Raw genomic sequence first — 14,401 nt, 5'->3', positions numbered from 1 at the left:
TGCATTTTCATGACAAAATAGACAATTAGGGCATGTAGTTGTAGGGTGTAAGACTGTTTTCAATAACGACTTTCCCCTTTGTTTATAATTAATTATTATACCCTCTCTGCCCACAAGTGCTATGTCCCTGTTTCTAATTCCTCCCATCCTAAAGGCTGCTAAGTGCTAACTCTTATTTCTCACCCACTCTTCTCATCAATTTCTCATAACTCATATGTTATGTGGGTGAACAAAACCTTATTTAAACTAAATATATATATCCATTGAATCTGACGGGTTGAGTAGCAGTGCCGGTGAGGCAGTGAGCAAAATGGTTTAATCAAACTGAAAGTTTTTTCAGGGCCGCGGCTGTGGGGAACAAAAAAATTCTCTAGGGAATAAAGACTTTTCTTAAAACTAGTCAAATAAGATTGACTTTTATGTTTTATTTTTATTACTAAGGGACTTCTAATTTTTGGGAGTTCTCCTCCATCTCATCACCTCATCGCCATCTCATCATCTTCTCCGGCGAAGGTCGCCGGAAATTAAAATTTTAATTTTAATTTTTTTTATGTCTAAAGGTCGCCGGCCGGAAAATTGGCCGACCGGCGACCTTCGGCGGAGAAGATGATGAGAGGGCGATGAGGTGGTAGAGAGAGGTGATGAGATGGAGGAGAACTCCTAAAAAAATGTTTTTGTATTCCCCATAAAAATTTATTTCCCGGAGACTTTTAAAAAAAATCTGGATTCCCTTTAGAATTTATTCCCCGGAGAATTTCCTTTATTCCCCAAAGCCGCGACCTTTTTTTAGTTGAACGAACACTAAAAAAAAAGAGTTCATCAAATTGGTTTTACTTTCCCTTCAACATTTAGAAACAACTCAAATTGAATAGAATGATCTTATGTCATATAATCTCAATATAAAATAATACGTTTATTAATTTATAATAATTTGATTTATTTTCTTTTTGCCCTCTACTTCATAACCAGCTTTCTGGCTCTATATTTTTCGTAACTTCAAAATTGGTCTCCTTTTGTTAACACTACAACTAACTTTAGTGGTTAATTTTGAATTTCCAAAAAAAAAAACTAAAAAAACGATCATAAAGTAGGAAACCAAACAAAAAATAACTTAAATATTTCTACCTAACGAACAATTTATAATTTCGTACAGAATTAAGACATTTACTAATTTTGTGATATTAATTTTAATCAGTTATACCGACCAGTCGAGTCAAATCTAAACAGTCAAAGTCTTAGTTAGTTTGGTTTCTCATGAACATAAGTCGTTTGTAAGTGATGTCGATCACCTTACCATTCAATATGATTGAAGAAGAACAATAGATTTCAGATCTTAGTTACGTGGTTGAAAAAGGCCAGCGCTTTGGGGAAAGCTAAATAGTTTCCGGGGTGTGAAATTTTAAAGGGAATATGCAAAATTTGAAAAGTTTTCGGGGAAACATATATTTATGGGGGATATGGTTCAAAATAAAAAAAAACCCTCCACCTCTCTCTCTCTCTCTCCACCTCACCTCTCTCTATCCTCCGGTTAGGTCGCCGGCCGGAAAATTTTCCGGGCGGCGACCATGAAAAAATAAAAAATTCACTCACTCACTCTCTCTAGAAACTCCGGCGAAGGGGTTTCCCTTCGCCGGAGTTCTTCAACAGACCGGAACTCCGACGAAGGGAAACCTCTTCGCCGGAGTTTCTTGAGAGAAAGAGTGAGTGAATTTTTTTTTTTTTTTTCATAGTCGCCGTCCGGAAAATTTTTTCGTCCGGCGACCTAGCGGGGAAGAGAGAGAGAGTGTGGTGAGGTGGAGAGAGAGAGTGAGGTGAGGTGAAGGGTTTTTTATTTTTATTTCCCTTTAACAATTTACAAAATAAAATTGTCAAACAAAATTGACCAATTTTCGACCAAGTCTTCACCCCGAAACTATTTTGCTTTCCTCAAAGCGCTGGCCTTGAAAGATACACTACTCTAAAATAATAAAGTTGTCACGTGGCAAATTGATGGGGAAGGTGACAAATAGGATGTCAGGTTGTCATGAAGAAGATGTCATTTAGATCCTCTTCCCCACTAACGGTTTTTTAAGGATATTAGTAGGTCCCACCTTCAAATCTCATCGTCCACGTGTCTATCTACTTATCAGACTAGTCCCAGCTATTTTGATTGGGTTGCGGACCTACTAAAGCCTATATATCAAGACACCTAAAACAAAGAAGGAAATCCATACAAGGGTTTGAAGTGGTATTTTTGTTCACCCTCTCCGTTTAATCTCTCAAAGACCTTCTTTGTAATTGGTGGAAAGCCAAACTATTGGATAAAGCAAGTAATTGTGAGAGAAAATTTCATTTTGCCTCCTCTTAAAGTAACCAAATAACCAAATTGGCCACCTAAAGATAACCGGCTTCTATTTTAACCCCTTTCTTTAAATTTTTGGTTAGTCAACTTTAACACTCAACATAATGTTTACTCTTCCAATGTTTACGCTTCTAGTGTTGATCTTAGCAAAATTCCTCTATGTCATTTTTTTTTTCATCTGAGACGAGGTTGCAAATGATGGTTGGACGGAAACTCGTCAACGACTCCATCACCTGAAACAAAGTTCTTTTTAAATTTTTTTCATCCAAAAAAATTGTTTTGTTAGGTTTCATATTATGGAGCAAATATTGTGAAGCCACGCACGAATATAATCTTCACTCAATTAAAATATTTAGTATAAATAAGGAGGGCAGTTGATTTTTAAACCACAATGTCTTCTCATAGGAAAATGTTTTAAACCTGTTTTTATAATAGAATATTCCTCACAGATTGTATATAATAATAAACTCATAGTAATATATATGAGCTATCTCTATCTATTACACCCTGGGGGGTACCAATATCTCCATGAATTTATATTTGGGACCATTGAAAATGAAAAGTTTTAATGTCATTCATCAAGGGTTCATTTGAAGGGACTTAAAAATGATTGAAGAGATATAATTATTAATCAAGGAAAGCTAGTTTAACTCTTCCTAGATTTTCTTTATGTCTACTGCCTGGGTTCATCTTACCACTTACTTTAATTTTAATAATCTTGAAACTGAATAAATTTAAAGTTTATAAGAAGATATACTAAGTAATGTCATATGGTCAAGTAGACGTTAATCGTGCATCAAAACTGACTACTGATCCATTTTGTACCCCGTATAGCAAAAAAGCTAAGCCAACTCTCTTTTATTCTAGAATTATTGAACGGTTGATCACAAAACTTTTGAGATAATGGGATTTAAGTAGCAGACTTTATCAAAATAACAAGAATAAACCACAGTTAAAAGATCTTTATTTGTGAAAGAGAGGGCAACCAAATATTAGCATAGCACGACTCTTTTGGCACATCATTTTCAAGATTTTGGGAAGGGAGTGGGGAAGGCTAAAATGTGTATATTTGGACCACACTCATGAATTTATGGCATGACACATCTACCCTATACGATAATACTCGATGGATACGATTCAGGAGACCCATAAGGTATGTGTACGTGTTTTAATAATAGAGAAGACACTACAACCTATATAATTTCTAATTTGTATATTATTACAGAGCATATTTTTCATGAGAAACACATAAAAGAGTCAATAATCGATTTAAGTGTTCAAAATTTTACCTAATGATTCGCCGCTTGAACTTTCGGAGTAATTCTTAATTAAAAAATCTAAAATTTGTTAAATTGTGAAGATTTGCTAGAAAACCAAGAACTGTGGGTTATACCATAGAAAGGACAGAACTTATCTTGTACTAATTGGGGAACAAAGTCAAGGGCTCTAGTAATTTATTTATTTATTTTAAACCCTAAAGTTCTGAATTCAATCCAGTTCTAATACATTGAACCCTAAAGTTTAGTTCGTACCAATTTTATATATATTTCAAATTTAGACTATAGTATAATATCAAAAGTCAATCGTATATTTGCAGCTGAATATTCCCAAGCTTCCTTCATGTCCTCGTATATAATAAAATAAAATTATCGATCTAATAGGAAAATATAAATATATAATTCATATGGTTGAAGAGGACCACATTAATATCTGGACTTCAATCTATTCGAAATTAAAACGCGATAATGATAATGTACATAAACTGAAAAGGTCAAAGTAGCAACAATCGTCAAAAGTGAACTATAAAATGTTTTTCACCCTTGCATCCGACAACAAAAAGTGAATTTTGATTATTTTAGTATATCAAATATCTATCCATAAATCAACGTTAATATTAAGAGAGTTTTATGATACATTGCTCTACTTAATGGGATCCTTATTTGTTCGAAGAAAATTTGAAAATAAATAAAGTCGAAACATAAATTGGCTCTTCGTAGTAGTCGTGGCTAATCTTTTCTTTTCAATAAATATATAATAGCATATGTATTTTTAGTTCAGTTGTTTGTACATTTCTCTAAAATATCACATGTAATTTTTTTTAGTCCAATCAAATACAGTAAAACACTTTATTTTATGCAAATACTAGTACATTGGACCCCCTAACCATTTACAATATATATAGATGCCTTTTCAATATTAGCTTTTAAAGTCTTAATATTTAAATTTATTTGTAGAGGTTGAATTTAATTTATGAGCCCGAGCTCCTCGAGCTCAAGCTCATACAAGATACTAAGAACTTGAGGTCATAACCTTTGGATTTTATGCGTTCTTTCTGTTATTGTAGATAATATGAATTACATTTACTTTGCATTTATCTTATTGTTAGGGTCATTTGTGTAACTTGTATATGCTCTCTTTTATCTATAAATACAAACATACCCTATTCATTAGGGTATCTTGAGCTGAAACCTTTACATGGTATCAAGAGCAATATTCCGATATTTAAAGAGACACGTAGGAGTACTAGATAATTACAAAGTTACCTTACAATTTAACACTCTCTAACCCTAATATCTAAGTAATTCTAGCATTTCCCGTTACTTAAAACCTACGCTTGCAACACTTTCTGAGTCGGTCAATCATTTGGTTTGCTAGCTCCAAAACTTAGTTGTTCACACATGAGATCCTTCACTTTCATATAGGGATTTGGGGTCTAATGGACACATATATAGATATTCTTACTACTAGTCTACTAGATATTCTTTCTGGAAACTCGCCACAAGTTGTATACGATTATCTTTCTCAAGTATTTGAATCCAAAATCTTCTGAAAAAAGCTCCATCTTTTTTCAACAAAATATTCGGGTGGAAGATAAATACACTATAGGACGTAACAATTTGTGCAAACAATCTATGAGCCAGTGACATTGAACTCACATTTAGGACCAAATATATAAAGAATCCTTGGGGAAAAGAAGATTTTGCCATGAGGTTCTAGGGTGGGTATACTTCACTATCCCACCATCACCTATCTCATTATCACCAGGAGGACCAGTACAGAGAAAGAATAAATGGTTCCTAAAGTCAATACTTCCCTCCCACATGAAGATTTTATTGGGTTTTAATTCCTACCAAATAAATAATAACTATTTTCTTTTAAAACAAAAGAAAAATATTATTGAAAATAAAATTGGAGGACACAAAAATCTATCTATCATTACTAGCTCATTCTCTCTAGAACAACTGGCTTTTTTTTGGGGGATTTATCCTCAAACAAAATTTAGATGGGTAACCAAAATAATGGAAGGACATGTTCACATGAACCCAACCAGATCATTCATGGGCCCTACATATAAAGCTTCTCTCTCTCTCTCTCTACCCCATGTTTCTCTAACTCTCTCTCTAACTCTCCATTTCCCTCTTCTATGTTCTTCTTCTTCTTCTTCTACCCCCTTTTTCCTCTGTCAGGTAATCAGTAAGAAAAATCCATATCTTCTCTCTCTGTTAAACTATCTTTGATTATTTCTATCTGAAAGGGTTGAACAAGGAAGAAGAAAGAATACCCAAGTTTTGGAATCTCTTAATTCGAAGGAAGACTTGTATAATTATTGTAGTTCATTAGTCTTCTTAGTCAAAGAAGAAGGCACCGACCTTCATTTTACTGACAAGAACACCATACTAGTCCACTTTCTCTCTCTCTATCTCTATCTCTCTGGTTTAGGGAAATCTAAACCTCAAAAGAACAAGTCATTCTCATCTTGGGTTTCTCTAGTTAGCTAGTTCCAACCCACCTCTTCTTTTTCTTCTTTTGGGTATCTTCTAGTTAAAAGTAGGTAAAATTCAAGGTGGGTTTGTCATGGAGTTTGTTCAAAGAAGTAGATCAGAAAGTGGGTTTTGTGAGGAAGAACAACAAGAGTTAATAGGAGAAAGTTCAGGTAATAATACTAAACAACCTTTTTCTTCTTCTCCTTCTCCTTCGTCTCAGTACGAAAGCGTCGTTCGTCAAGAACACCACCAACATCATCAAGAACAACAAATTCTAACTAGTAATGAAGTTGTTTTCATAGAGAGAGAACATATGTTCGATAAAGTTGTAACACCGAGCGATGTGGGTAAGTTAAATCGACTAGTTATACCTAAACAATATGCTGAGAGATACTTTCCTTTAGACTCAACATCAAATGAAAAGGGTTTATTGTTGAATTTTGAAGATAGAAGTGGTAAACCATGGAGATTTAGGTATTCTTACTGGAATAGTAGCCAAAGTTATGTGATGACTAAAGGATGGAGTCGGTTTGTGAAGGAAAAGAAGCTTGATGCAGGCGATATTGTATCGTTTGAACGAGGTGCTGGTGAATTAGTAAAAGATCGACTTTTTATCGATTGGAGACGTCGACCTAATGCACCAGATCTAACTTCTTTATCACTCCATCCAGATCTTATGTCATTACCTAGAAGAGTTGTTCCATTTGGTAGGTTATTCTTCCCACAGGCAGGTTCAGGTACTATGTCAGCTGGATCGTCGATGCCTCCGGAGCATTTTCAGTTGAATTATGAACAACAGCAACATTATCATCATCTTCTTCAACAACAACACCAACACCAATACCAACACCAACACCAACATGTATCATCAACATCTAGCCCTAGTTTCTATGGTGGTTATAATAATATGGTAACTAATAATCCTGGTTCTTCAGTTTTTTATTTAAGATCATCATCTTCAGCAACAACCCCACAACAAGTTGGAGAGGATAGTTCACCGATTGTTTTCGACTCGGTGCCGGTGGTCCATGGTAAAACTGCAGCTAAGAGAGTTAGGTTGTTTGGAGTTAACCTAGAGTGTCCTATATCAACAGAAGATAACCCTCATGAATGTGACTTTATGTCTTCTAAGACAAATATACCGATGAATACAACGATTGAGTCGTCATCATCATCATCGTCATCTCTTCCCCATAATTCTCATATGATGAATTGGAATAATAGTAACCCTTCTCATCATCCTCTTCAATTAAGGGTTTATAATGGTGCCCCACTTCCAACAATGCCAACTGAATTGTCTAAAAGAGGGAGACAATCCTTGTCTTTCGACTTAGACATCTAAGAGAATCACTGAATTAGCTAGCAGCTAGAGTACCACTTAGCAATATCTTTTGCTTATGAAAGCTAGCCTGAAGGATCAATGTCGAAACCTGCGAAACGAAATCATCCAAAACAAGAAGAAAAAGGCAGAAGGAGAATGGTGTATGAATTCTTCATACTATATAGATGGTGAACAATTTAGTTACTTCTCTTCTTCATCGGGCGAAAAGAACTCGTAATGACTAATGAGGTCTCTCTATCACGGTTGGTGTTGATTGACAAATGAATTGAAGGTTATTTCAATTAAGATTACCATTCTAGATTGTTGAAGTGTTATTTCTTTCATAATTTTATAGAATTAATACATGGGTATTGGGTAATTTGCTTGGTAGTTTGAATAGGTCTAGGTTTGGGGTTTCTATGGGAGGGTATAATAAAAGTATCACAAAAAAAAAAAAACTATTACATATGTAGATAGATATAGAGATTAATATGTAAGACTATTTTGATATTATGTCATTTTATATTTTCCAATTGAAGATCATGAAATTTCCCTAAATTGTATCTTTAACATGTTTTCACCAATGTGTTTGGAGAACCCTAGCCTTTGTTCATCTATGGTTATGATCATCAAACTACATTCTCTCTCTCTCTCTCTAGTTCTTATCCAACAATTTATGAGGGCAGAGAAGTTGCTAGGTGAGTTAATTAATTGGTGATGCAAATATTACCTTTGTTAGGTTATTGTGTTTGTTTGTTGTAGCCGCTTGGTTGGGCACGCTCTGAGGGTGATGTACACGGGAAAGTTGCAGACAACATTAAAAGGTTTGAATTTTTTTTTCATCATCCCTAGTTAAGATTTCTCACCTTCTATATATATATAGCTTGTTTTTCTTGATGTTTTAATCTAATTTTTTTTTTTCTAGGGTTTCTCATTTGATCAATAAAATACATTTTTATTTACAACCCTCATTTGGATATGCTACACATGCAAATAAAATCACTAATTTAGCTAACATGACAACTCCTATAATAGACTTTTAAATGTAATTAATTTGCTTAATTAATAAGTCTATTTCAAGTTTCAACACCCATTCTACCTAAGCCTAGGGCTATATATATGAACTTGGCCAATTGATTAATTAACTAATGTTTAATTATTTGGTTTTGTTGAATTTATGTAAAAAATGCTGCAGCTCTATGCCCTAGAACACCCACAAAGTGTGTATATTTAACTACTAAAAAAGCTGCTAAATAAAAAAAAAGTTCTGAAAGTTACGGCGAAATTTCAGTCCGGATGGATTAATTAAACAAACTTACTGAAGAAGATAAGTATTGATTTATATAGAGTTAGTTTATTGAATCTTGGATTATATGATTAATGTTCAATTTAGGGTTTATGAGGAAGAAACTACTTAAGCTTCAATATATTGTTTGTTATTTAAAGCATTACAGTCTACATAAATGATAACAGATGATATATTTGATTGGGAAGCAACCCCCTTTGTAATTTCTCTCTTGTTTGAGGTGTTTGATACCTTCTTGCTACATTCTCTATATGAGAGTGTATCCTTTTGAAAACAAAAATTGCTTAGTGACAAATGATAGCTAGAAACTTAATTTTAATAGCTTTTCATTACTAACAAGAATTCCGCCATTTAACGCTTTCTCGATCGTTAGGATACTCGTGCACTTTGAATTGTAGTGACAGATTATAGTGAAGGTTTTTCTTACTATATTTCTCGATGTATTGACTACACTAATCAATTTATTTGTTGTATCTTCTTAGTTCTAGAGGAATATAGTCTTTGGTCTTGTTCGATATATTGTGAAGTTCAACAAACATATATCCCACAAGTAGTTGTAGCTTGTTTATAGATACTTTAACTTCCTTCTCAATTACCTACAAAAATTGTGTTCATATAATCGTGGCCGTGGAGCAACAATTTCTATAATCAATTTAAGATCTTAATTTTCCCATTCCATGTAAAGTTGGATCGAATAAACCTTGACATTTATCTAATGTATGGTACGTGTACCTATTCGCTTTAGGTAAATGATTCAATTCCTCAAATTGATGAGTGTTTTTCATATTTGTTCAATGTCATGGTAAAACTTTTGAAAACGTTAAACATTTGCATTGGATCGTCAGTTTAGTCTGTAAATAATTATAACGGAAGAAGGCCAACAATGCCTTGACATTATTTAGTGAAAATCGATGGAATGTTTCCATGGATTCTACTCTTCGTTCTAATGTATTCGGGTCGGGTCAGCAAATCGGTGAAGTAGTATACTCGCTAGTATCAACTTATGTATCTATTCTAATATATTCGATTAATAAATCAGTGTGAACTCTTCTTAGCTAGGTTTAAAAGGGTCTCAATATATATTATGTAGAGGTGTTTTAAATTGCTTCATCTTGAAGAACTCTAGTTCCTATTCCTGGTCCTTGTTGAAAGGCTTTGCCTACTTTACCTTGTTGGAAAGTAAACCCTAGCTAGTCTTTGTAATCAGTTATTAGGAAGCATTTAGCATGGTCCCTTACCTGCACCATACCTACAAACAAAATCATCTGCATTTGCTCCCTTCTTAATGTATTACTTTTTAACTTTCTCACAGTTTGGACCATTAATTAAGCCTTCAAACAGAAACCTTATCCTTGTATTGAAATTTTCTTTTTTTTCTTTACCCATTCAAAGTATCATTCAGTCTAGTTAGTTCACTCTACTTTTTCCATTTTCCGATCCTTCGCTTCATAGGAGCAATATTGTTTTGGAAGTATGGAGCACCGAAGTTTGAGCTCTCTAATGAACAAAGGCAACTACAAGATATAGGTTATTGTGTTTTAAACTTGTTTGTTCATGGTGGAGGTTCTTGTCTCTGGGCTTTGCTTAAGGTTCGCCTTTCAACTGTACGTAGTCTGTAAACTAGGGGTTTCATTAACCTTGTCTTGGATTGTTGTTACTTTACCGTTTCAAAAAATAAATAAAACTTAGCCCTAGTTTAAGACTAGTCTAAAGCCCATTTCGTTTTTATAGAGAGGAGAGAGAATAAAAAAGTATAGCAAAACACATGTAAAACACTTGAGATGTCTATTTAGAATCAATCGCGGTGTACGTCTTTTTTTGTGTGACTCAATCCTATATTCGGGAGTAGGGCTTAGGGTTCACATGCTTCAACCCAAATTCAAACATGTGAGAGTGCATCAAATGAGAGAGATTCATTACATAATGAGGATTAAGTTTGTAGCAACCCAATGTTTCAATATCATACTAGAGCATATGATGATTCAAATGAGATGACAGTAAGAGGGTTCAAATTCAACTACATACAATCCAAATATTGAAAAACAAAGAGAGAGCTCACCCTAGATCTTCATCAATATCGTCCACACACAGAAAACTCTCTAATATGTCTGTCTGTTTATTTGTATGTCTGTCTATCTGTCCGTCTTTGTATATATGAGTTCGAGTTTTTAGATCAAAGTAGTTGTACGCTCATCGATGTAATCAAATCAATTTTGAATACGAAACAAAGCAAGTACTTCACTCTCAATCAATCTCAACAATATTTTAGCAAGTACACTTCTAGATCATTTTACTTGTTTACACTTTCCAAGTTGAGATTGAACTTTGAAATGATCTTTCTCTGTCAAACTTTGGTTGAATATAAGTACCCTTCATTTGTTTGTTTTTTTTCCTTTATTCAGAGTTAGGTAAGAAGACAAAAGTTTCTTATTCTAATCAATACTCAAATGGATTTCTATAGTTTATAGGTCATACAAATTCATGTAATCTTGCTTGTTTATATGTATGGATGGTCCCCTATCTATACCCATATACAAAAACCAGTTTGTACCCTATATATATAGTTGGGTTTGTTTTCTAATAAAATAGACTCAACTCATTATAGATAGAGTTAGACAGATGATCTAAAATAAAATTGTCATGGCACCTGAATGTTAATAAATTAATCAAAATATGTGGTCCTTGGTTTTGAAAAGAAAATCAAGCTGGCAACCCTTGAATTTTCCTGAATTATTTGGTCTATCTTATAGTTATCATAAAGGAAAAATGATATTCCTTTCGAAGGTGTAAAGGGGGTGTAAGAAAATTACATAGTTCCTCCCATGGACATAAATCGATAGATGGTCAACATAGAAGACTGCTAAACTTACATGAGAATAATCCATCTTTACATACAAAGTTAATGTTAGGGAATAAGAAAAATCAGACAGACTTTGAACATAAATCATATGTTGGTCGATATGGTCGTGATTTAGTAGATTAGAATTATCGAACAAATTTTGTTCGGAGTGAATGCTGACGAATTCAACATGCCATATCATGTGAGAGAGTTGAATAGAGGAACTTACAAAGTTTCTTGTGAGCATATATAAGAGTGAGGTGGTCCCCAATCATTGCAAAAGGTTAACCTATTCTCCCTCTCATTATTATTAGTATTAAATAAAAAAAAAAGGGAAGGGGGAGTGACTAGCTAGTGAGGAACTCATGAGGACCATAAACTAGGGCATGCATATGTAAATCAGAAAAGGGAGAAAAGGGACGAGTCAAAAGCTATAAATAATGATCAAGTGAGTTGAAAAAAGTGTAATAACGAAATTCGTACTCTGAAATTGCACAGATTTCATAAACTTAGAAACTTCAACAACAAACAAAACCCTAGCTAGCTTCTCCTATCTGATCTCATTTCTGGCTGCTTTCTTTTGATATAAAATTCTCATCACTTGTAATTATCTTCATCTAAGCTATTTATGTTTATTCTGATCACCAGCTAGTTTCATGAGAACTACAAGACTTATTTGACCTAATTTAGTGATATTTCTCTATCTAACTTCTCTCCTTCTTTCCAAACTTTTCTATTAATTAGGAGAAGAAGAATGCAGCAGCCTTTGTACTCTTCCTGCTGATTCCACTCCACATAGTGGAAAGAAGGGTTTCCTTCTAATTTCAGACTAGCCAACAGTACTCTTTTTTGTCTCAGTCATTTTGAGATTATTATACCAACTCTGAGTTTTCATTTTCAACCACCTCTACTTTCTTACAATTGTAATATTGTTTGATAACCCTAGCTAGTCTTTTTCTTGATATACACTTACTATATATATAAGACTTTAAAATTAAGATGTATGAATCTTTTCTACCTTGTTAACTTATATATATGTGAAGTTATAGAACTTGAATGTTCTAATCAACCAAGAGCAAGATGAGAACGAAAAAGAGAAGCTAACCAAGAAGAGAAATTAAGATACAATCAACTTTACTTATTGATACTGGTTTACAATGTGGTATATACAGAAATACATGAGTCCTAAATATAATACAATTAGAAACCCTTATACAAATAATTAGAAGGAGGTGGAATACAATAATTAGAAGGAGGCGGAATACAATAATTAAAAGAAGGTGGAGACCGGTCGGTGGGCTCCCTCATAGTGGGTTCATGGCCTTGGACGTTTGCATGGCCGGACCCTAACGGGTCGGGTCCAATACCTCTAATACTCCCCCTCAAGTTGGAGAGGGAAGGAGAACGACACCCAACTTGCAAGTAATCTTCTTAAAAGCATCTACGCCAAGCGGTTTGGTGAATATGTCAGCAAGTCGTTCGTTCGATGGCGTGAAACGAGGTGCAATTAACTTGGTCCTGATCTTCTCGCGAACCAAGTGACATTCGATCTCAATATGTTTGGTGCGCTCATGAAACACTAGATTGTCAACAATATGGAGGGCAACACGGTTGTAACAATGAACTGTCATAGGAGTAGGGTGAGGGACACCAAAATCTTTAAGGAGATATTGAAGCCATTGGAGTTCACAAGTCAGTGAAGCCAATGCTTTATATTCAGCTTCAGCGGAAGAACGAGCGACAGTAGTTTGTTTATTGGATTTCCCAGAGAGAGGGTTGGACCCTAGAAAAGGAATATAGCCCGTAGTGGAGCGACCGGAGAATGGGCAACCGGCCCAATCAGAATGGCAGAACCCAGATACGATTATGAGACTGTTGGCAGATAGGAAAAGACCATTGTCAAGGGAACCTTTGAGATAGCGAAGGACCCTATGAGCGGCATCCAGATGCGAAGAAGTTGGTGACTGTAAAATCTGGCTCAAATAATTTATCGAAAAAGTAATATCCAGTCGAGCCACCGTGAAATAGAGAAGAGGACTAATAAAGCGGCGATAAATAGATGGATCAAGAATGGGGTTCTTAGTGGAATTGTGGAGGTTCAGCTATTGTTCCATGGGGAAGGGAGAAGGTTTGGAACCAATGAGGCCAGAATCGGCGATAATGTCAAGGGTATATTTTGCTGACTTAGAAAAATTCCTTGAGAGGAGCGTGAAACTTCAAGACATAAAAAATATTGTAGGCGACCTTGACCTTCGAGAGAGAATGTCTTATGAAGAAAAAACTTGAATCTGGAAATAGATCAATCATCAGTACCAGTGATGATTATGTCATCATGTTGTATTAGTGTGAAGAAAATTTCGCGAACCACTGACAGGAGGCTTGCTTAGACCATAAAGGGATTTGTTTAATCGACAAACAAGTTGCTCCCCCTTTCGCGAAAATCCCGGAGGAGGTTTCATAAAAACTTCTTCATCGAGATCGCATTGGAGAAAGACGTTGTTAGCATCCAATTGATGAAGAGACCATCCCTTAAAGGCAAGGAGAGAGAAGAACACGGACAATGACTAATTTTGCGACCGGAGCAAAAGTGTCACGATAATCAAGCCCCTCGATACGAGTATACCCTTTGGCAACGAGACAGGTTTTATAGCGTTCGATAGATCCGTCTGAAAGATACTTAATCTTATACACCCATTTGGAACCAATGGGGTGTTTGCTTGGTGGTAAGGGAACATGAGCCCAAGTATTATTTGAATCCAAAGCCTTGATTTCAGCTGCCATGGCGTCACACCAATTAGAAGGAGGTGAAATACAATAATTAGAAGGAGGT

The 14,401-nt window shown here is 34.9% G+C and overlaps 1 protein-coding gene across 1 annotated transcript; it reads left to right on the top strand.

The window, feature by feature from the left end:
* The first annotated feature begins 5,564 nt into the window (after positions 1-5,564).
* On the top strand, positions 5,565-7,984 carry LOC147534555 (B3 domain-containing protein Os03g0120900-like). Its single transcript, XM_086650283.1, has one exon. The coding sequence runs from the start codon at positions 6,197-6,199 to the stop codon at positions 7,445-7,447; it is 1,251 nt and encodes a 416-aa protein (XP_086506409.1). The 5' UTR covers positions 5,565-6,196; the 3' UTR covers positions 7,448-7,984.
* The last annotated feature ends 6,417 nt before the right edge of the window (positions 7,985-14,401 follow it).

Source organism: Eschscholzia californica, unplaced genomic scaffold (genome assembly GCF_041429995.1).
Source record: "Eschscholzia californica isolate CP2 unplaced genomic scaffold, dmEscCali1.0.p SCAF_6, whole genome shotgun sequence".
NCBI lineage: Eukaryota > Viridiplantae > Streptophyta > Magnoliopsida > Ranunculales > Papaveraceae > Eschscholzia > Eschscholzia californica.
The sequence above is the reverse complement of the archived record's forward strand: the minus strand, read 5'-3'. Positions and strand labels throughout refer to the sequence as shown.

Coding starts and splice junctions, on each gene's coding strand:
- LOC147534555 (XM_086650283.1), top strand. CDS start 6,197: ATGGAGTTTGTTCAAAGAAGTAGATCAGAAAGTGGGTTTTGTGAGGAA.